Raw genomic sequence first — 21,031 nt, forward strand, 5'->3', positions numbered from 1 at the left:
GCCGGGAAGCGGAGCGCGGAGGCCGCCGGGACGCGTTTCAGCTCCTTCCCTGAGGCCGGCTCTCGTCCCGTCAGGCGCCGCGCGGGGTTAGCGCGGGGTCAGCGGAGGTCAGCGGGGGTTAGCAGCGGCGGCTCCGAGGTCGCGGCGGTCGCAGGTAGGCCGCAGGCTATGCGGTGGGGCGCGAGGCCCGAGGGGCGGCCCAGAGCTGGAGGTGGGACGCAGGTGTGACAGGAACCAGCTTTGGCTGCTTGTCGGCGAGCCTCCAACCTGGCGGCCGTAGGCGGGGTCCCCGACGCGGGTTCTTCCTCCGCGGGAGTCGTTCCCTGCCCGCCGCGCGCCGCCTCCGGGAGCAGCCGGGCCGCTGCGCCCCCGCCCTGTGGTCCGCTCCCCGCTGGCCGTCCCCGTTTTAAGAAACGGGCTGATGGGGCGTCCCTGGGGAGCTCCTGGGGAGCGCGCCGGCGGCTCGCTGCTCCCGGGTGGGGCGCGGGGGCCCAGGCGGGGCTGCCGCGAGTGTGTGCCCCGTTCCGCGCGCGTGAAGCGTGGGAGCGAAACCTCGGGGGAGGGCGGGAGCGCAGCGGAGCTCGCCGTGAACACCCGGCTGGGTGGTCCCGCGAGCGGGGGGGACCGGAGCCGCTGCGGGTTCGGAAGGGTCGCAGTCATTGCAGTGAGCGGAAGGACGGAGTGGCGGCCGGCCTGGGAGGAGTTGCAGGGGTGAGGGGGAAGAGGGAGAGCCGGGAATGGCCCCCAGGCTCTCGTCCTGAGCGGCCAGCTGGACGTGGGGCGCCACTGCCCACCGTGGAGAAGCCGGGGGAGGGAGCTGCGTTCTGGCTGCACACTGACACATGTTGGGGCGCCCAGGGCAGGATGTACACGCTGCTGTCGGGCTTGTACAAGTACATGTTTCAGAAGGACGAGTACTGCATCCTGATCCTGGGCCTGGACAATGCTGGGAAGACGGTGAGTGCCCACCCCCTTGCCCGCGCCTTTCCCACGGCCGGGTGGCCCCCGCCTCGGTTTTGTGCTGTCAACTGCATGTTCACTACCCAGATGGAAGCCACATTTCACCTGAGACGACAGGATTGTCACCACCAGCTTCCTGAAGAGCAGAGTGTTGCTTTGTTTCTGTTTTTCTCTCTTAAGGAACAGGCCTGAGGAAGGATATTTGGGAAGCCAGTGTAGCCCCTACTTGATGCGTCTTCCTCTCCCTCTCTCCTCAGACCTTCCTGGAGCAGTCAAAAACCCGGTTTAACAAGAACTACAAGGGAATGAGTCTATCCAAAATCACCACCACCGTGGGTCTAAACAGTAAGGGGTCCAAACAGTAAGGGGTCCAAACAGTAAGGGGTCCAAACAGTAAGGGGTCTAAATAGCAGGCTGTGGGTTTGGGGCCTTGAGGATGCTGTGACGTTCACAGTCCAGCTAGCTCTTGGCCACAGCCCTGTCAGTCCCCTCTCAAGTCTCATTTGAGTGGCACCAGCATGGTTTGCTCCATCCCCCGGGAGAGCTGGGACTGGGTGTGTCGAGGACCAAGGTCACGAGCCTTGCCTGTTTCCTCCTCTCCCCAGTTGGCACTGTGGATGTGGGAAAGGCTCGGCTCATGTTCTGGGACTTAGGAGGGCAGGAAGAGCTGCAGTCTTTGTGGGACAAGGTAAGACTCCCTGGTCAGGTCCACCCCCCCTCCAGCCCTTCAGTGCCATTTCTTTCCAGAGGGCACCCTTTGGGCCCTTCCTTAGTAACTTTCATTACCCACTTTGTCCCTGGGGGTTTCTCTCTGGTCCTGTCCCAGGTTCCCGAGTGGCTCCCTGGTTTGTCCCAGCTGAACCCTTAGCTAAAGTTGCCCCAAAAGTGGTGGTAGGGGAGTTTCCTACTTGGGAGTTCCCTGCGATGGGGCTAGTGGAGATTCCAAGGAAAGAATCACTAAACGCCAAGGCGATCAGATCAGAGCATGTATTAGGGAACTTGTTGACAGAGTGGGCATCCTCAGGTCAGGGCACGCGTTAGGGGAACCTGTTGACAGACTGGGGCATCCTCAGGTCAGGGCACGCGTTAGGGGAACCTGTTGACAGACTGGGGCATCCTCAGGTCAGGGCATGCGTTAGGGGAACCTGTTGACAGACTGGGGCATCCTCAGGTCAGGGTATGCGTTAGGGGAACCTGTTGACAGAGTGCAGCATCCTCAGGTGACCAGCAAAGGGAAGGGCGTGCTCACTGGTTCTGTCCGAAGTTGGGAGAGCAGGGTGTGGCGTTTAAACGAAAATTTAAGGAATTGGGTTCAGGGCTGGGGCTAATTTGTTTCAATGTTTTGAAACCTGAACTTTATGTTAACAACCTAAACATCTTACAAGTGTCGGAATGTTCAAGCCCTGGCTTGGGTTTGAGCCCAAGGGAAACCTCGTTGGCCAGGTCAGAGAGGTCAGGGCAGTCTGTTTCTTTCTCAGTCAGGACAAGACAAAGTGTGGGGACCCGGGGACCCTGCACTCCCCCAAAGCGAGTGTCTCCTTCCAGCTCAGACATCTTGCTGCTCACCACCAGGACACAGAAATGGCAAAGACCAGCCAGATGTGGGGAAGGCACGACGGCTGCCTCTCCCCGATGGGGTTACCTCAGTTCTAGCTTAACATTCTTTCTTCCGTGGTCACCAGAAGACTCCTCGGGGTCCCGCAGCAGCGGTCTCCTCGTTTGACGCAGGTTTTGGGCTTTTCTGAGATCCCAGTGTGGTGCCCCTCCCCCACACCCCCCAGACTACAGTTTCTCTCCTTCTCAGCCTGGGCCAGGCACTGAGGCCAGCACTGAGCAGGGCAGAGCCTGTGGCTTCCTGGGGCTCCCTGCCCTAGGCTGGCACAGTGGGTGTGGGGCGGCCCCGGTGCCTTGGCTGCCCTGATGCTTGCCAGCCGCCAGCTCTGGAGTTGAATGCCCAGGTCCTGATCTCCTTTTTGATCCCAGTTCCTCTTGCCTAGGCCCCACCGAAGTGTCCCCTCCTGCCGTGACTTCTAGCCAAGAGGTCATTTCTCCCGTGGCCAAGTGATCTCTGATAGATCCTGTAGGTCCACTGTAGTCAGATGGGACAAGCTGAGTCAGAGCCTGGGTCCAGTGCCCAGCGTGCTTGGGGAGGGACAAAGATGATGATGATCTTGTCACAGGCCAGTGTCTCAGGCACAGATGCCGAGACAGGTTGAGGTACAGGATGCGTATTGGGGGTCAGTATCAGGAAGGCAGCGAGGATGGGAGAGGAGAGGTCGATTCAGGCAGCAGGATCCGCGGAGCTGTGGTTGGCCCAGCCGGGAGCCCTGGAGGAGAACTGGCTGTGCTGGGCCATGTGGGGCCAGGCTGGCCGGGACTTCACGCCACGGCCCGGTGGGCCTCCAGTGTGGGCTGCCCTGGGCAGGTGTGACCTGGCAGCATGGCTCTTTGCAGCCAGAGTGGGTCCCACAGAAACCAGAATGAGGCCATCCGCTGGTACAGTGTTATCCAGCATGAAGCAAGAATACACTGGGGCCACAGACGCCTGCACTGGCCGCAGCCGCAGCCTTGCATGGACCCACACTTCCACATCGGAGACGGGCTCCTCCAAGGTCCCGAGGGTCTCTCTTAAGGGGAAACTGGAAGAGGGAGACTTAAGGGGGCCACTATAGCTCATCCTTGCTGCTGATCTTAGGGCTGCATTCTTCCTTGAGTGTCCCCCCAGTTCACTACCACTTCTGCTGGGGTGTGATTTCCTGGTAGTCTGAGTCCTTCTCCAGACGCCACCTTGGTGGGGCCAGTGGCTCTCTGGGTCTCCAGCTGTGGGATAGCAGCCCCGTCTCCTGCCCACCAGGGTCTCCTAGATATGAGGTGCATTTCATGCCCGTGAGGCAGCTGTGGCTCATCGTTCAGCGTGTCAGCTGAGTATGTGCTGCTCTAGTGGCTGGGACGCCTGACCCTGCTGAGCTCAGAGCTGGGAGGATCAGCAGCAGAGACCCCCCAGGAGGGACCAGAAGGGAGGTCTCTGCTCCCACCCCGGTTCCTGCATCCTGCATCCTTGTGCACAGCGGAAGGGCTCTGCTCCCACCCCGGTTCCTGTATCCTGCATCCTTGTGCAGAGCGAAAGGGCTATCGTTGGGAATTGGCCTTGTCCTGGGGCTGGACCCCGGGCCGGTGTCCACGTGTGGCATGTGCCAGGACCTCAGCTCCTGGGTTCTTTGCTGTGACACTAGTCTCAGGCTGGCTGGCACTTGGCAGTTGGGGAGCTCCCATTGCTGCTGGGGAGAAACACTCAGACCCACAGTCCCTCTGATTGCTCCGCTGGGGTCAGCTGGCCAGCCAGGAGCCACGCTTGGACATTTCCCTCTTCCCCTCGTTGTGGGGTACCACACAGTGACCACTGCTGTGACGCCTCCACTGGGGCATGGGGCTCTAGGTCCTGCCTGCACTCAGCCCTGAGGTGCCACTCCCGTCTCACTGCAGCCCTGCTGGGCTGTGTGCCTTGTGCCTGGTAGGTGTGATGGGTGGCTCTGACCACGCACGTGGTCCCGTGGTCCAGGACCCGGTTGCACACGAACCTTCTGCCACCCTGTTCAGAAGCCCCGGGGGCCACGTGGGGATTCTCTCACTGGGCTTGCTGCAGCCTCCACAGAGCCGCCCCTCCCGCCGCAGAGGTCTCCGCCTCAGGGTCCGTCTGCTCCTGGGTGTCAGCAGCAGACAGTCTCCACGCTGCAGGGTCCCCTGTGGGGCTGGTGGCCTGTGTGTGGCACCTGCCTGTAGGCCAGAGAAGTTCCTGGGGGTGTGGGGGTGCCTCGCTGCCTGCAGAACCCTGGAGGACGCCTGGCCTTGGGCTTCTTTCTCCACTGTGAGAAGTGCAGGTGCACAAGCTTGTCTGGCACTGGGATGGGGTTGCCTGGTACTCCCTGCTCGGACACCCTAAGGATTTCGGAGAGTTGGGCGGTGCCTCCTGACTTCTCACGCTCTCAGGGGTATGTGTGTCTTAACACACTGACCACCAGCTTGTCCTACCTGGTCAGCATCCAGTTCCAGGTCTCTGGGACCTCATGCCCAGGCAGGAGAGCTGGCACAGCCTGGAGGCAAAGTGGCAAATGTGAGCTGTTTGCTCCACGTGGACGCGGAGTTTCCTGTATTATTTTCTGATTCCGACAGAGGTGCACTCATCTGGTCCGGGGCTCGGCACTCGTACCTGAGGCCGCAGGGTCTGTGCCCTGTCTTGCCCAGCAGTGTCGCCAGCGAGCCCAGGACTGACCAGCCCAGCCTGCAAAAGTCTTGAGTTCAGTGACTCTGGCCCTGTCCTGGCAGGGAGGGCTCGCCTCGTAGATGGCGCTGGTCAGTGTTGTCATCCGCATGGCCACAATCCCTCCCCGCACGAGGTGCTGGCACGGAGCCCCACAGGTGCACTCCCTCGACAGGCCAGGCTGTGGTTTGTGTTCCTCCAGCCCCCAAACCCTATCTTTTTTTTGAGATAGGGTCTCTCATTCTCACCCAGGCTGGAGCACAGTGGCATGATCAGAGCTCACTACAGCCTCAACCTCCCAGGCTCAAGCCATTCTCCCACCTCAGCCTCCCAAGTAGCTTGGACTACAGGCGCACATTACCATAAGCTTTTGTAGAGACGAAGTCTCACTACATTGCCCAGGTTGGCCGTGAACTGGGCTCAGGTGATCCTCCTGCTTCTGCCCCCCAAAGTGTTGGGATAATTGTGAGCTACCATGCCTGGCCCAATCCCTGTCTTTCACCTTTTTCTCTGGCCGCCATCAGGCCAAAGGTTGCAGGCAGGTTCTTAGGAACAGTGCCTGGGGGCACCTCCACCAGATTTCCCCACAACCCCGGAATGCATCCCAGAAGGGTCTTGCAAGCGGGAGCTGCTCTTTTGCCCATTCCTCATGTGAGCCCCCCACAGTGGCCATGGCACAGGCCTGGCCCTTGGCAGGGTGGGGGCTGAGCCCCAACTCCTGCTTCCTCCCAGTATTATGCAGAGTGTCACGGCGTCATCTACGTCATTGACTCCACCGACGAGGAGAGGCTGGCCGAGTCCAAGCAGGCGTTCGGTGAGTGCGGCCTGGCTGCTCAGGGAGGGGTGGATGGTGAGGGGGGGCAGGTCCAGCTGGGGCAGCTCTGTACCTGGGGCTGGCTCAGTGTCTGGTCAGAAGCGCTCCTGCCTCATAGGCAATGGGGGGCAGAGGGAGCAGCTGTCGGTGTCCACGGCTGTGGGCCCCAGGGCAGTCAGGCAGGATGCTGGGTGTGAGGTGCTGCCTCTCCTGCCCTCCCCAGAGAAGGTGGTGACCAGCGAGGCGCTGTGCGGTGTCCCTGTCTTGGTGCTGGCCAACAAGCAGGATGTGGAGGTGAGCCCCACCCCGTCTCCTGCAGCAGCTTCCCAAGTCCCCAGACTCCCCCACAGCAAGGGGAGCAGTGTGTGCACCCAGACACCCCAGGCCCAGGCCCAGTGACCGCCCAGGGGCACAGAGCCATTCTCAAGGCCCGCCCTGCCCCCAGCAGCTTCCCAAGCCTGGTTCCTCTCCGGACCTGCTGCTGCCAGCCCTGGAGGTTCTCCCACCTCGGGGCAGGCGCCCAGTAGGCCTCTTCCTGCCATGCAGGGCACCTCTCCCCTGAAGGCGGCCGTGTCTAAGAAGCGTACGACTGAGCTGTGGGGAGACCCAGATGAAACTCAGAGCTCAAAAAGTGATGCTGGGGCCCTGGTGGGAGTCAGCTCTGACCCTCACTTGTTCCTGCTACACTTGGAGGGGGCATCTGTGCCAGCTCCACCCCCAGGGCAGACCCTCAAGACCCCTCTGAGGTGCTGCTGTCCCCTGGAGCACTGGCCACACTGAATTCTTGCCGTCCTCTTGGAGTAGCTTCCACAGAAGCAGTGCAGCGTCCAGAGGGCCAGGGTGAATCTTTACTGCCCGCCTTCTCTGGGGCGGCTCTGTTGCCCCCAGCCTGTAGGGCTGGCCTCCCCCACAATCTCAGCCGACGAGGGCCACCTGGTGTGGGGCAGGGGTCTCCCCTCAGAGGAAAGGGGAGGGGCTGCTCTTTTGAGGACTGGGCAGGTGGTTGTGAGCAGAAGTGTCCATGATTGCAGACTGCCCCCATCACCGACGCAGGGCTCCCCCCCACATCATCCCTGGCCATGTGAGCCCAACGCAGGGCTCCCACCCCTCCATTATTCCCAGCTGTATGGGCCCCTGGGACCTGCCTCCACCACTGCCCAGGAGGCGTCAACCCTCGGTGCCCCACCTCGGGCCTCATGGTGTCCCCCAGGAAGGGGATGGGGGTGGATTCCTTGCAGCTGTGTGGACGTCTAACGTCTGTCCCAGGCACTACCAGCCACGTTCAGCCTCGGGGTGAGCGCAGGGTCCTCACCGCTGTGGCCTCTGGGAGACACTGGGACCCTCGTGGAGCTCTGCCTGTTGTTCTGGGGTGAAGGGCATATGCCCTTCTGAGAGTCCCAGGCCCACAGGCAGGACAGGGCCAGACGTGGGGGCTGCTCCTCATGGCCTTGCCTCCCCCAGACGTGCCTCTCAATCCCTGACATCAAGACGGCCTTCAGCGACTGCACCAGCAAGATCGGCAGGCGGGATTGCCTGACCCAGGCCTGCTCGGCCCTCACGGGGTGAGTGGAGCTGCACCTGCAGGGGCTTTGGGGACCAAGGCCAGCCCCCTCACACCCCCTGTCTTCACAGCAAAGGGGTGCGCGAGGGCATCGAGTGGATGGTGAAGTGTGTCGTGCGGAACGTGCACCGGCCGCCGCGGCAGAGGGACATCACGTAGGCGCGGCCGCGCTGCCGTCGGGACGGCTGGTGCCCGGTGCTGGAGGAGTGGCCTGTTGGCTGCTCGTCTGGGGGGTGGGTTTGCTTTGCTTTGGGGTTCTTCCATTTCCTTTGTTTTCTCGAAGACAAACTTTCCTCTACGTCTGGAAAAGTGCAGGCCTCGGAGGTTTTGGAGGGGAGTCTGGCCGCCCGGCTGGCGCCCTCTGGCGGCAGCCTTTCCATGGGGCGCTGCGGTGGCCTTTCTGGGCCCTTTCGGGGGGGTCTGAGGGAGACCTGGTTGGGAATCGGGGCTCCAGTGCTCAGGCTGGCTTGGACTGCCTGGGGACAGCCCTGTGGGGCCTTTGGGAGATTCCGTGGCTGCATGTCCACCCCATCGAGAAGGAGGCCAGTCAGCCATGGTTGCCCTCTGGCTTGTGCCCCGTGACCCTGGAGGTGGTCTGGGGCTGATCTTGCCTTGAGGAAGACCCAGGCCATGTCCCCAAAGGCCAGCGGGGGCCCTGGATTCTGATGCAGCCTCGGGACAGAGCCGAGGAGGCCTGTGAGGGAAGACATACACTCCGCACCTGAGTCTGGCTTCGCCTCATCTTAATCCCCTGGGAGGGAGCTGATGCAAAAAAGCTGAGGGGGCCTCTGCTGGGAGTGGCTGTTTTTGTGCCCCAGCCCTGCAAGTGGGGAGTGTGTGTGGGGATCCAGAGCCCTCTCCCAGCCAAGAGAGAACCTCCTGGAGGGGTTCTCTGGGGGGCCCTGTGTCAGTGCTGTGCGGGGCCTGCGTCCCCTGCTTGGGAGTGAGGCTGATCCTGGGGCCCTCCCTGCACAGCCCCCACTGGGCCTGCCGAGGGCTCTGTTCTTCCTCAGTCTGGCTGTGGGCAGGAGCCGCCTGCCCAGTGCTGCCCAGGGTGAGTGCAAAATAAAGACGGCAAGTGTGGGTCTGTCCATCCCTTCCCTCCTGGAGGGCTGAGGCTTGGCTCCTGGCTGTTGGACACGGTGACTGTGGCACTGGGCTGCTCAGGGGCTGGTGGGCAGGTGAGGGGCTCCCCAGGTGGGTCTGGAGCCTGGAGAGTCCAGGCACTCCCTGCGGATGTGGGAAGGACGTGGGGGGCCTGGGAGGAGCTGCTGGGAAGGGGCATGAGTCAGGGTGGGGGTGGCACAGCAGCTGCGGGGCTGTGACTCACAGGAGTCGGGCCCTGGAAGTCCCCGCGTCATCTCCAGGGGACCCTGTGTGTGTTTTGCAGGTTGGTTCCCAGGACCTAGGGGGCGGGGCCTCCAGCCACGGGAAACTGGCCACGCAGGGGAGTGTGGCTGGGGCGGGCCCCCAGTTGCTCTGGATGCATCTGAAGGCTTCAGAGCCTGCCCCAAAGGGGAAAAGCTTCACTTCCCAGGAAGCATGGGAGGCCTGGAGGAGGTGTTTGGCAGGTCTCCTCTTGGGAAATCCCCTGAGAGTTGGGAGTGGGAGGAATTCAAAAGAGGGGGTTAGTGTGGGGCCCCGGCGACTGGGGCTGGCCTGAGCCCCGTCCTGTTCTTCGAGCAATGATACCCTCCCAGGCCTTGACCCTCCCTGAGCTTCAGGGGCCCCCGCCACGTGCCACAGCCAACGGGAGCGTAGAGGAGGCACTCCCAGTGATCCCCCCTGGGAGGGTCTGAGGTAGGGGAAGCCCCGAGCAACAGTTCTGATGGCAGCCTGAGGGATCTGGGCACACCAGGCGGCTCAGGTGTCCGCGGCTGCCCTCCCAGTAGCTGTGCAACTACAACCAGTTTTATGAAAAGGCTTTATAAAAATAAGCTTTAAGAAACCTAATTTCTTCTATTAAGCCGCTTTTAGTGCAAGTGGGGTGCCAAGGATGTCGAATAAATAAGGGGGAGAGGGGGCCAGGATCAGTGCCCAGGGAGGAAGCGCTCACGGACGCTCCGCTCCAGCCCGGGCATCCTGGCCACACGCAGTGCCTGCAGCAGCCGCACCAGAAGTGCCCCATCCTGCGCCTCCAGGAGCTCCGTGAGCTGCTGATGCAGCTTCAGCCGCAAGGCTGCGCGGCCCGCCCTTGGTGTTGGACCCCAGCCCCCCGGGGCCTCAAGGGCCTGCAGCAGCCGCTGCAACCTCTTGATGGAGATATCCTGGAAAGCCACGAAGTCGATGACGGCACGCTTGCACTCCTCAGTTCCTGTAGTGGGTGGGGAGGCAGCAGTCCCCTCATTTCACCCACAGACACTGGTGGGGGCCTGCCGAGCACCCTGTTTTCTGGGCCCCACCCAGGGGGTTTGCAGGAGAGAAATCCCTGTACAGTGAGCCGTGCTGGAGTGAGCACTGCAAGGGTGGGGACTGGAGAAGGGGCAGGAGCCTTCAGTCAGCGCGGTGGAGCAAAGGCGTGGGGGCAGGAGTGGCCACTCGGAGTTTGGCTGGGAGAGGCAAAGGGGCCCAGGCAGGATCTTAGGGCTCCTGGGCCACTGGAAGGGGCTGGTTGGGATCTGCAGATGGACTGAACCTGACTTCGTGTTAACCACTGTGGCTTCTTAACAGTGGCTAACATCGGGCCTCAGTTTCCCCATGTCAGAGGGGCCAGCCACCTTCCTCTCGGGCAGTTAGGAGAGTGCTGCCCACCTTCCCAAGGCTCCCCAGGGGAGGCTCTGCCCTGGCTCAGATCCTAATCCTCAGCCACCCCTGAGGGGGCAGACTTGGTGGGGATCTAGAGGAGGGACCACTGACCCCTCAAATCCACTGTGGTCCCTTCCCCGAGGCCAGCTGGCATGCTTCAGGCTACATGCACGTGTAGGGGCTGGAGTGAGGGCACAAGTGGGCCTGGCCTGCAGTGCGCTACTCCCTCAGTCCTCTGGCTCACCTGGTACCCTGGTGCTGAGGGGGAAGGCAGTGCAGCTGGTGCACAGGGCGTCATGGGAGGAAGAGCCTGGCACGTTGAGGGCCAGGCCCAGGGCCGTGCAGTTACGGTGGGGCTGGCACTGCTCTGAGCTGGAGCTGCTGGCTGAGAAGGTGCCTGGGGGGCACGGCTGGCACTGTGTGTTCTGGCTGGGGGTGCCTGCAGCCGGGAGGGAAGAACAGGGTCAGGGGAACTGGTGTCCTAGCTCAGGGTGCAAGCCTGGGACCAGCAACCTGACCCCTGCCACACCTCCGACCACCACTCCTGGGGGCCCTTCCCCTCACCCGGCTCTCACCCGGGGCCATCACGCCGGTGCCAGGTGGACACGATGCATGCTCCAGGCAGAAACCAGCGTGCGCGAAGAAGCCGGTGCGGCAGCGGCAGGCGCGGTTGTGGGTGGCGTGGCAAGGCCGTGCCTCTTCCTCGCGCTCCCCACAGAGGACGTTGCAGTAGCGGCAGCGCTCCAGGTAGTTCCAGAACTGCGTGTAGTGGCGTGGAGGACACGGGCCACACGTCGTGGGGCTGTCTCGGCGGCAGGGCTGCTGCACAAAGGTGCCTGGGGGGCACTGGGCACACACCAGCCACTCCCCCGTGTCTGTGTCCCGCCAGGGGTAAGTGGGTGCCTCTGTCGCTCCACGCATGGCCGGCACCAGCAGCAGGGTGGGCAGCGCCCACACCAGGCACAGCAGCAGCAGGCCCGGCCCCTCCAGCGCCCTCATGGTCCTTGCCCTCATGGTCCTTGCTGGAGCAGGGAGAGTGGCTCAGCGCGGACACCGGATCCTGCTGTGCCTGACCAACATGCCGCCGCCTCTGCCCTCCCTCCGCCTGCGGAGGGACTGCCCAATCCCCAAGCCCATCCTGCTGCCGCCCTATATGGGCAGGGAGAGGGCTGGGCCAGCCTCACCACGCCCCATAGGAACTCCTCCCTCCCCAGGCAGCCCCCCTCACCCACCTGGTACCATCCCTCCCCACAGCTCAGTGCAAGGGTGGTTCTGTGAGGGGCTTCACCAGCCAGGGAACCCAGGGAACCGCCCCCCTCAGCACCTGGGGTAGCTCCTGACCCAGCAACCAGCCCAGGCAGCTGGTGTATTGGTGGATCCCCCCACAGTTGCAGCTTGGCTGCAGCAGTGAGGATGAGGGCAGGGTTGAGCCCACTGTGGAGGAAGTAGTGTCACAAGGCAGGCTACGAGGGGCCTGTGCCAACTCCCTGTCTCTCCTCAACTCCCACCACCAAGCCCAGTCCACGAAGACACCGTCCGGGGCACTGCCAGCACTTTTATTAGAGAACCCTGTCGCCTGATGAAAAGTGGACACATGCCCACGGGGGTCTCCTCCTTCCTGGTGAGGGGCTCAGCTGGGATGCCCCTGTGGCACCACTCACAGGCCAGGAGCCAGGGAAGTTCTGGGGAAGCACCTTCCCAGAGACCCACCCCAGACCCCAACGTAGCTCAGGGCTTCTCAGAGGGAGGCCCAGATCCGGTCCCACCGCAGTGGGGCAGGCAGGCAGGCATGGGCTGGCCTATTCTGTTGGGTGGTTCTTTGGCCCACCAGAGCTGGACAAGCACGTGATCAAGCCACGTCGGGTGTGCTGAGGGCCTCCGTGGGCACTCACTGGGGCTCTGGCCAGAAGACCTGCGTGACGCTCTGCTTCCTGGAGGCGGTGTGGCAGGATGGGCACGTCCTAGAGGCCTGTGAGACAACCGGCCCACTGGACGCACCTGCCAGGCGTTGCCACCAGCCCACCACCTGGGGCTATACCCCGCCCTTTCCCCCTCAGCCCACCACCGGGGGCTACACCCAGCAGGAACTGTAGTGGCCAGGCACCAACCTGAAGGTGCCGTTGCCAACAGGCTTGGCAGCGCTGGAAATCACAGGCAGGGCACTGGAAGGGCACCACGTCCTCCGCCCCACAGCCCTGGCACACACAGCCTGCTGAGAGGGGCCCACTCGGAGCTCCTGCAGCCTGCTGCCCAGCAAGGTCTCTCCCAGGAGGCTCACCCCACTCAGATGCTGCAGGCCCGTGGGGAGGTCCTGGGGACTGGCTGGGCCCTGCAGCCTCACCGCCCGCCCCCACAGTCCCTGCTGGCCTCTGTCTAAGGAAGGTCGAGATCTTGCTCTGGGTCTTTCCGGGCTTCTCGGACCGTGCGGGGCCTGGAGACGGAGACTGAGTCTAAGCGGGGCCTGGGGCTTTGCTGCTCACTCCCAGGGCTGCGTGCGGTTGGGGCACTGTCAGGAGCAGCCAGGCAGGCGCCCTACCTGGTTGGGGAGCCCTGTGGGTGAGCACAGGAGGCACAGCAAGACTCTCCTCCTGGGGTCCTGGTGGCTCCATGCCCAGGGAGGGTCTGCCGGTCAGGTCTGTGCACGTCTGTGAGAAGCGCTGCTTGTGGTGTGGACGCACAAACATGCTGAACCCTGCGGGGAGCTTCACTCAGACCCGGCACGGCCCCCACCCTGCCCCTGCCCCCGCCCCCACCCCACTGGCTGTCCCCACGCCCACCCCACTGGCTGTCCCCACCCCAACCCCACTGGCTGTCCCCACGCCCACCCCACTGGCTGTCCCCACGCCCACCCCACTGGCTGTCCCCCACGCCCACCCCACTGGCTGTCCCCCAAGCCCACCCCACTGGCTGTTCCCATGCCCAGGCCACTTGCTCTGCAGCAGGGGGAAGTCCTCCGGCTTTGCAGTGGTCAGGGCGGCCAGCACGGCCAGCACCTTGTCGAGGTCATCGTCTTGCTTGTAGGCTGTCAGCGCTGCCAAGAGCTGGCTACAGCCTGCAGACCCCAGGGCCCTGCGGACATCTGCCAGGTAGGTGCTCACGGCGCGCTGGCCCTGCTTCCCTGCTCTGGGCGCTCTGGACCCCTGCTGTGGGTGGCTGCCAGGGCCTCCTGGTGTGGGAATAGCATGGCTCAGAGTGGTGCTGGGGCGGAGGGCTGAGAGTCCCACCACCCTGCCTGCCCTTCCTCCCACGAACTCCTGGAGAGCTGCTCAGGACAACTGCGGGGTACAGAACCGGGAGCCCCCACCAGGAGATGCTCCCCACAGGGGCAGCTCCACTGGCACCTCCGGTTCAAAGGCTCAAGCCACACTCAAGTGTTAGCCTCATCAAGCCATTGAGGAACCCACCAAGTCGCAGGCTACACACAGTTCAGGACTCAGCTACCTGTGGGGGGTGGCCTGGGCGACAGGTGGGGCCTGCCCTGGTTCAGGTGCTCTCGGGGGTCCAGCTGCTGGGCTGCAGCCTTGGACACAGTCAGCTTGGGATCTAGCGCTGTCCTTCCTGATGAAGAGATGCAGAGCCACAAAGCTGGTCCCGAGCACCTGGGAAGTTCCCCCGGGGAGGGGAAGGGCTGGCTGGGGAGGCCAGGCCTCACCCACCTCGGACCAGGGCGGGAAAACCCAGGCAGGCACACGTGCCCAGGTGCCAGGGGCAGCAGAGGAGACACCAACTGCTGGATGGGGGCTGGAACAGTGGCAGGCAGGCCAAAGCCCTGCTTAGGAGCTCAGAGCCCCAGGGTGGGTACCAAGCCCAGAAGGGGTCTGGGTCTTCCCAACAGGTTAGGTTCCCCGCTGGGTGAACCCTGTACTGGAGGAGCTCTATGGGGGCTGTTCGTTAACAAGCACGAACACAGACACTCCCACCTCTGGAGGCTTGGACTCCACCCTAGGCAAAGGCAGAAGTAGGGAGGACGGGAGGACAGGGGTCTAGGGGTCTAGGACCCTGGCGTGTGCAGTGGACTCCCCAGGGCTGTGCATGGGGGGCAGGGGACACGTGCGGCAGCTGGACAGGGCTGTGCGTAGGGGTCAGGGGCTATGGGAAGGGCAGGGCCCTGCGTGGAGTTGCACAGGGTCTCCCCAATAAGTGATACTGCTGCTGGTGGTGGGGGGTGGCCCCCATCACTCCCACACGGGAACAGAGAGGCGGGGCCATGCAGGGCCCCAGGGATGCCCACCCCAACCAGCCCAGGACTCCGGTGCCTTCCACGGAGGAGTCTGAGGGTCCCACCCGAGGCCCCATTTACCAGTGGGGTCCAGGGCTGGCTGTGCCCGCTGCCTTCGGGGAACGCTGTGTTCTGGCCGGTAGCCGCAGCCCCGTCCCGTCAGCTGGATACAGACCTCCTCAAACTGCTCCTTGTGGTGAGGCCGCACAAACTGGTAGAAGCCTGTAGAGGAGGGGGTGTCTGTCCCCATCCGCCCCCTTTTCTCTAGAGAACAGAGGCAACCTTGGACCCAGATGGCCCCCACCCTACACAGCGGCAGCACTGCCCGCAGGATGGGCAGCCCCTGCAAGCCAGGGCACCTTGGAGCAGGCTGTGCTTCTTGGGGTCCTCAGCAAAGAGGGGGCCGAGACAGGCAGCCAGGGCGGCGAAGTCATCGGAACCCTTGTAGTCCTGCAGGGCCTGGGTGAAGGTGGCAAAGTTGGCTTGGCTCAGTTCCTGCTTCACAGCCACCATGAAGAGCTTGGCCCTGTCCATCTGTGCGCCAGCCACGGGCTCCTCCTGCAGCACACAGGCCCGAGGCTCCATCAGGGCCAGCCTCATCATCCCGTCCCTGGAGCTGCAGAGCCTTCCTTGGAGCATTGAGTGTTCCCCGGGACAGTGATTGCTGAGCGGGGGCTGCTGCCTGAGAAAGTGGTTGGCTGGATGGACACGGAGGTGCTGCGGGAAGAAAGCTGCGGGGCTGGGCCTGTCTGGGTCACACAGTGAGAGGCTGGCAGGGAACCGAGGGCAGCGAATGGGCAAAGGGTAGACTGGCTCTCCCTCAAGCTGGGGGTCCTCTCTCCTCCTCCCTAAAGCCCCCACCCCACAGCGGACACAGCTGAGGCTCCAGGATGGCAGATCATAGGGAGGGGCTTCCCAAGAAGCGGTGCCCATCTCTCCACACACCCCAGACCAACACGGAAACGTGGAAACCAAGGCAGGGGCAGCCCCGGCACTCCCCACCCAGGCCCTCAACAGCCCAGGCCCCTCGGCAGCCGCCCACTTCCGGATGGCACCAGCCCTGCCTGGGCACCACCCAGTTCTTCCCAGAAGCCAAGGGACATGGACAAAGGCTGCCACACTTGGGGCTTTCCAGCAGGCAGGGGGCTTCCTGGCTCCGACTACAACTCGGTTCTTTCATCCAAGGCTGGGAATGGGCTGCGCCCCTCGCATGAGGCAGGTGCACGTCCACACTTGAGGGAAATGCCAGGGCCAAACCCAGTGCTGCAGCCCCCAAACCAAGCCTGCCCAAGGGCGGGGCCTGATCCCAGCTGCCCTTGAGCCCTTGGGCCGACAGCTTCACAGCCGCCCTGGACATCAGCTCCCGGGGGTAACTTCCCTGGTCCCATCGGGCCCACATCCCAACTTGGCTGGGGGCACCCAGGGCCGGGTTCCCACACATGTCTATGGTGGTCAGCACAGGTGCAGGGACAGCTCACGCACCAGGTGGCTGATCAGCCGGATCTTCTTCCTCCCTCCTCGCAGCTCCTCTGCCGGCCTCTTCTCAGCCAGGAGGGATAGGGTGGAGCAGCTGTGGGCCTGAGGAGGACACAGCTGTGGTTCCAACCACACACTCCAGGGCCCCAAAGCACCTGGGCCCACAGGGAAGATGGCCCCAAGGAGCCCTGAGCAGTAGCCAAGACGAAGGTCGGGGGAGGGGGCGCGGCACACCCTGGTGACAGTCCCACAACTTGGTCCTGTCCAAGCCACGCCAGCAGCTCATGAGGCTTACAGGTGGTGACACGTAAGAGCAGGTCCAGGAAGGACAGTCCGACCACAGCGAGGGGCTGGCAGGAAGGGGACACAGGTGTCTGGTGCCTGCACCCAGGGCTCACTCCAGGAGCCTGAAGGGCAGGGACAGGCAGCAAGAGGAGAATGGCTCCCAGCAGGAAGCAGGGAGAAAGCTTCGGGTTGGCCTGAGAAATTATGGGCTTCTGGGGCAAAAGGCCCCAAGGAGGAAGGAACCTGGGTCCCAACCGCAGCACATTCCTGGAGAAAGGCCAGCCTCAGGCACAGCCAGGGGCAGGGGTACCCGATCTTGAGTGCCCTGAGCCAAGCTGACCTGCCAGAGAATCAAAGTGATGTGGGGGCACCCGCTGAGGGCCAGGGCATGCACCACCTGGGAGCCAGCAGCCTGTGGGTGAGGCGAGGTGGAGGGCACACACATAGCCAGGCAGCTGGGATCCCTCACCTGCCTGCCCGCCCGACAGGCAGGGGATTTACAGGGGTGTGTGGGGAGGTGCCTGAAGTCAGATGGGCGGGGTGGGGTTGGCCTCAGGAGACAGAGGGTCTGTGTCCATCCCAAGGCCCTGGAACTGCACCTGCTCCTCGACAAGGTCCCCGGCCCGCTGTTCACTGTGCTCCAGGGCAGCCAGCAGCCCCCTGGGCCTCTGCCAGGCAGGAACTGGCTCCTGCTCATACTCCACACACAGGCTACTCTCGGGGTCCCCGGCAGCTGGTGATCCTGCAGAGTACCCGAGTGCGCAGTGAAGCCCACCGCGGGGCCCCAGCTGGGGGTCCCTGCCTATGACGGAGCCCCTCCTGAGGGAGGGTCCCAGCATTTGGGGGCCCCTGCCTGTGGGTGTCCCCCCTGCTATTAGGGGGAGTCCCAGCCTTGGGGCGCGTCTTTGCCTGAGGCGTTCTCTGCCTGTAGGGGAGGGTTCCAGCCCGTGGGAACCCCACCCTAGGAAGTAGACACAGCCTTTGGAGGTGGGAGGGGCAGTGCATAAAGCCAGGTGAGCCGCCTCCACCCTGGGCGCCTGGTGCCGCCCACCCCACACCACCTGCCCCGCTGCTTGCCCCACACGGCCCGCCCCAATCCGCCCGCCCCGCCCACCCCACACTGCCCGTCCCGCACTGGCCATCTGCACCTGAGGACCTCTGCTTCAGGCTGGGGACATGCAGGTCCAGACTCTTAGCTTTCCTGGTGGAGAGGAGGGGGTCAGGCGACTTGGCCTCCCTGACAGCATCTTCTCCTTCACGCAAACTGGGTGCTGCAGCCCGGGGGGCCGGTGCTGGCATCTGCAGAACCACTCGGGGTGGGTGGGCCCATTTCTGGCTCCTCTGGGGACAACACCCTCATCCCCTCCCTGGGCAGAAACTCACAGTTCGCTCGGCAACACGGAAGAACTGGGCCACGTCTCGGATGACGTGGCCGAAGTTGTCGTACACCCTGACGTGAGGACGCACCCAGGAGGGCAGCTGGGCTCTGGCATCAGCAAAGGCGAACCTGGGGGGTGGCCACAGCCCTGCTGCCCTGCCCACAGCCGCTTCAGGGGGTCAGTTCACCCAAGTGAAGACCCTCATCTGCCGCAGGGGCCTCAGGCTGACCCGAGTCGCCAGAGAGGCTCTGGGGGAGACAGGGCCTCATGTGGGGAAGGAGAGTCCAGGGGCCCAGTGGGATGTGGCCGTGTCCTCTGGCGCCACGCCTGCCCCCGGACTGCACGCACCTGTGGTCACAGAGGAAGACAGCCCCGTAGTCCTGGCGGTGCCGGATCACTCGCCCAATGGCCTGGTTCACCGCCCTGGACGCCTGCTGCCGGTACCACTCCTGTCCAGAGAGGAACTGGAGGGCGAGGAGGCTCGGTCACAGGGGGGCTCAGTCGCCAGACTGCCTTACCCCTGCCCCGCCCTGCTGTAACTCACCTGGCCCCCAGCCCCACCCTGGCCCTTCATCTCGTCCAGGAACTGCATCTTGAGGACAACCCGGGGGTCCATGCGGGGGGGGTACGGGAGGCCCGTGACGATCACACCACGGCCATTCGTGTCTGAGAAGTCCAACCCTTCGCTGGCCTGGGGGACACACCAGGGAGCTGCCTGGGGCCATGGGGGCTCCTCCCCCCGGCTGCCCATACCCAGCCCAGCCACCTTCCCCGAGGCTCCAACCCCAACCAGGGGTGGGAGGAAGCCCCATCTATGGGTCAGGACCCCACTTGGGGTCCACAGCTCCCAGACGCCACCTCCAACTCTCGTGGCCAGGAACCTCCTGCATCCTGCCTGCCTGACCCAGAGCAGGGCACGCTCCCAGCAGGCCACCAGTGCTTTGCTCTTGTGGGGCCCAAGGAGGGGACCAGGCAGCCCCCAGGGCCCAAAGTCAGCTGGGGAGCCATAAGCACCCACCAGGGAACAGGCAACCGGGTCAGGACAGAGGGCCCCAGAGAGCTCACCTTGCCCCGGCACACCGCCAGGAAGGTGGCGCCGGTGGACCCAGGGGCAGCGACCCTTGCATAGTAAGCACTGATGGTCTGGAAGGAAAGTTGGTCAGGCTCAGCCTGGAGCCCACCTCAGCCCCTTCTTCCCCCATGAGGGAGACCCAGGTCTCATCCTCCAAGATGAAGGACTATCCTAGCCAGGAAAGCCAACCGGGTTCTGGAAGCTTCTTCCTGGCACGGATCCCAGGCTGATCCTGCGCCTGCTCAGTGCTTCCCAGAAAACACGGGGAATCCCAGGGCCAGGGTGGCCGCCGGCTACAGCTACTCAGACAGGAGGACCACTGTCACCACACCCACCCAGTGCTCGGGGCTTTGTAAGATAAGAGGCAACACTCAGGGCCAGGAAGGAAACGCAGGGGCCCTGAAGAGGCAGCCGGCAGCTGCCAGAGCCCGTGGTCAGGGCTGGTGGTCAGCCTCGGGGAAGCTGTGAGGGGCACGGGAGGCACGAGGGGGCAGCAGACTCAGAGCCCCGGCCAAGTGCCGACCTCGGAGAAGCTGCCTTTGCTCCTGGGCTCCACAAACAGCGGCTTCAGTGCCTCCATCTTCCTGGCCAAGTCGCGGGCCTGTGGGAGGAAGAGACAGGGACACGGCAGCCCTGGTTACGCCACTGATCCGATGAGGGCAGGCAGGAGCTGTGGCCACTGCCTGCTTCGTGCTCCAGCCCTGCCCTCACCCACCCCACCCCACCCAGGACATACAGGGGAGACATACTCGCCAGAACTCCAGGCTCTTCTCCATGACAGGATAGGAAGGGAAGAAGATCAGCAGCCCGTAGGGCACCACGCGGGCGATGTTGCCTGGAAGTGCAGGCGCTGGGGTCAGGGCAGGGGCGGGGCGTCTTCCGGGGTCCCTACCAGCTCTTGGGAGCAGGGTCCAGGATCCAGGATGGGCACAGCTGGGGTGTGCCGGGCACTTACCCAGAGCCTTCCCCAGGGACGACAAGCACTCCTCAGAAAACCTGCACAGAGCCGAGAGGCCACTGCTCAGGGCCTCAGGGCTCAGTACTGCCCGACCTTGCACCCCAGCACGGCCCAGGGACAGGCCCTCACCGTCTGTCAAACGCAGAGCTCAGCTGGGCTCCATCGGGACCTCTGGGGACGACCCCCACCCAGATCTGGTGCTTGTCGATGATGTGTGGGTTCTCCAGGCAGACCGGGAAAGGGCTGAGCGTGGCCGGAGGGACAGACAGTGGGGAAGGACACCAGCACCCCTTTAGCCCTCGAGGCCCGAGACCCCCAGCGAGGCCCAAGACCCCCAGCACCCCGGCTCATGGGGACCCCCAGCACTCCCACCCCACTAACGTCACAGGCGTCACCAGTGCTTAGGCCCCTGGCAGGGGTGGCCCGTACATCTGCATCTCCAGGGCAAAGGAGGACACCGGGGCCAGCGTGCCGCTGGTAAGGATGAGGGAGCGGACGCCCTGGCGGACCAGCTCGCGCATGCTGTGGCCGGGACTGAAGCACCAGTAGCTCAACACCTTCCCTGTGGGGCGGAGGGGAGCAGGGGACACAGGGTGTGAGGACGGGACTGGGGGCCTGACCGCCTGCCTCTCTGCCCATCACCCTCTCACCCACTGGCATCAAGCAAGTGAGCCGCCCACAGCCACCCAGGCCCAGCGTGCAGAAGTCAGAACAAAGGAGGCTGCCCTGAGCGTGAGCGCAGTCTGCCAGCTGGGGTCCCCTCTGGGGGACTGGGGGTCCTCGGAGTACGAGGCAGACCCCAGGCAGATGCTGGGGACACCTCCAGAGAGGTCAGCCCACTCCAACCCTAAACTTCTGCAGAAACGGTGACATGCGGCTCAGGGCAAGCTCATCCCGCCAAGAGCGCACGGGAAGCAAGCGCCAGCGTCCCGACATTCCAGGGACGCACACAAGAGGAAGTGCCAGTTCCCCGCTCCACCAGGAAGCCTCAGTGGCGTCAGCAGCGAACAAGGGCACCGGTTCAAAGGAAGTTCCTAGAAGTGCTTGACTGACCGCAGCGGCCGCGGCCTGGGGAGGAGACTGAGCCTGGGCACTGGACACCAGGAATTAAACACGGCACAAGCAGAACGACGCTGACTGTGACTCGGGGTCAGCAGGGACAAGGCACCTCTCCCAGCAAAGGTCACCCCGCTTCCTGGGGCTGAGCGTGCCCTGCAATGGGGGAACTTCCCGACCTCCACCTCCAGGAGCTCATTTCCTACAAACACCCAACGCAGGGAGTGGCTGCTTCTCAGAAGTCAAGT

General features: G+C 63.9%; 2 protein-coding genes across 9 annotated transcripts in view; one reads left to right on the top strand and one right to left on the bottom strand.

The window, feature by feature from the left end:
• On the top strand, positions 1–9,544 carry ARFRP1 (ADP ribosylation factor related protein 1). Of its 8 annotated transcripts, none has more exons than XM_025398378.1 (8): positions 13–154; positions 859–957; positions 1,218–1,305; positions 1,566–1,648; positions 5,951–6,032; positions 6,256–6,326; positions 7,494–7,594; positions 7,665–9,544. In XM_025398378.1, the coding sequence occupies exons 2-8, from the start codon at positions 865–867 to the stop codon at positions 7,750–7,752; spliced, it is 606 nt and encodes a 201-aa protein (XP_025254163.1). In that variant the 5' UTR covers positions 13–154; positions 859–864; the 3' UTR covers positions 7,753–9,544. The 8 variants fall into 8 exon arrangements, 7 of the variants coding, with proteins under 7 accessions (XP_025254167.1, XP_025254163.1, XP_025254162.1 ...); XM_025398377.1 differs by having other exon boundaries at positions 864–957; XM_025398380.1 differs by having other exon boundaries at positions 115–158; positions 864–957; positions 7,665–8,736.
• Positions 9,528–21,031, bottom strand: part of RTEL1 (regulator of telomere elongation helicase 1) — a 37,165-nt gene continuing 25,661 nt past the window's right edge. The window contains exons 17-38 of the mRNA XM_025398373.1: positions 20,157–20,289; positions 19,857–19,970; positions 19,725–19,765; positions 19,519–19,604; positions 19,293–19,370; positions 18,763–18,840; positions 18,242–18,388; positions 18,046–18,161; positions 17,702–17,825; positions 17,467–17,617; positions 16,918–17,060; positions 16,040–16,135; positions 14,917–15,115; positions 14,639–14,779; positions 13,780–13,896; positions 13,271–13,504; positions 12,875–13,030; positions 12,447–12,769; positions 12,231–12,307; positions 10,914–11,360; positions 10,583–10,777; positions 9,528–9,907 (exon numbers count right to left, since the gene is read on the bottom strand). Coding sequence (XP_025254158.1) covers positions 10,684–10,777; positions 10,914–11,360; positions 12,231–12,307; positions 12,447–12,769; positions 12,875–13,030; positions 13,271–13,504; positions 13,780–13,896; positions 14,639–14,779; positions 14,917–15,115; positions 16,040–16,135; positions 16,918–17,060; positions 17,467–17,617; positions 17,702–17,825; positions 18,046–18,161; positions 18,242–18,388; positions 18,763–18,840; positions 19,293–19,370; positions 19,519–19,604; positions 19,725–19,765; positions 19,857–19,970; positions 20,157–20,289 — 3,095 coding nt within the window. The 3' untranslated portion in view covers positions 9,528–9,907; positions 10,583–10,683. The remainder of the gene's footprint in view (positions 9,908–10,582; positions 10,778–10,913; positions 11,361–12,230; positions 12,308–12,446; positions 12,770–12,874; positions 13,031–13,270; positions 13,505–13,779; positions 13,897–14,638; positions 14,780–14,916; positions 15,116–16,039; positions 16,136–16,917; positions 17,061–17,466; positions 17,618–17,701; positions 17,826–18,045; positions 18,162–18,241; positions 18,389–18,762; positions 18,841–19,292; positions 19,371–19,518; positions 19,605–19,724; positions 19,766–19,856; positions 19,971–20,156; positions 20,290–21,031) is intronic.

This window comes from Theropithecus gelada, chromosome 10 (assembly GCF_003255815.1).
Source record: "Theropithecus gelada isolate Dixy chromosome 10, Tgel_1.0, whole genome shotgun sequence".
NCBI classification, from domain to species: domain Eukaryota; kingdom Metazoa; phylum Chordata; class Mammalia; order Primates; family Cercopithecidae; genus Theropithecus; species Theropithecus gelada.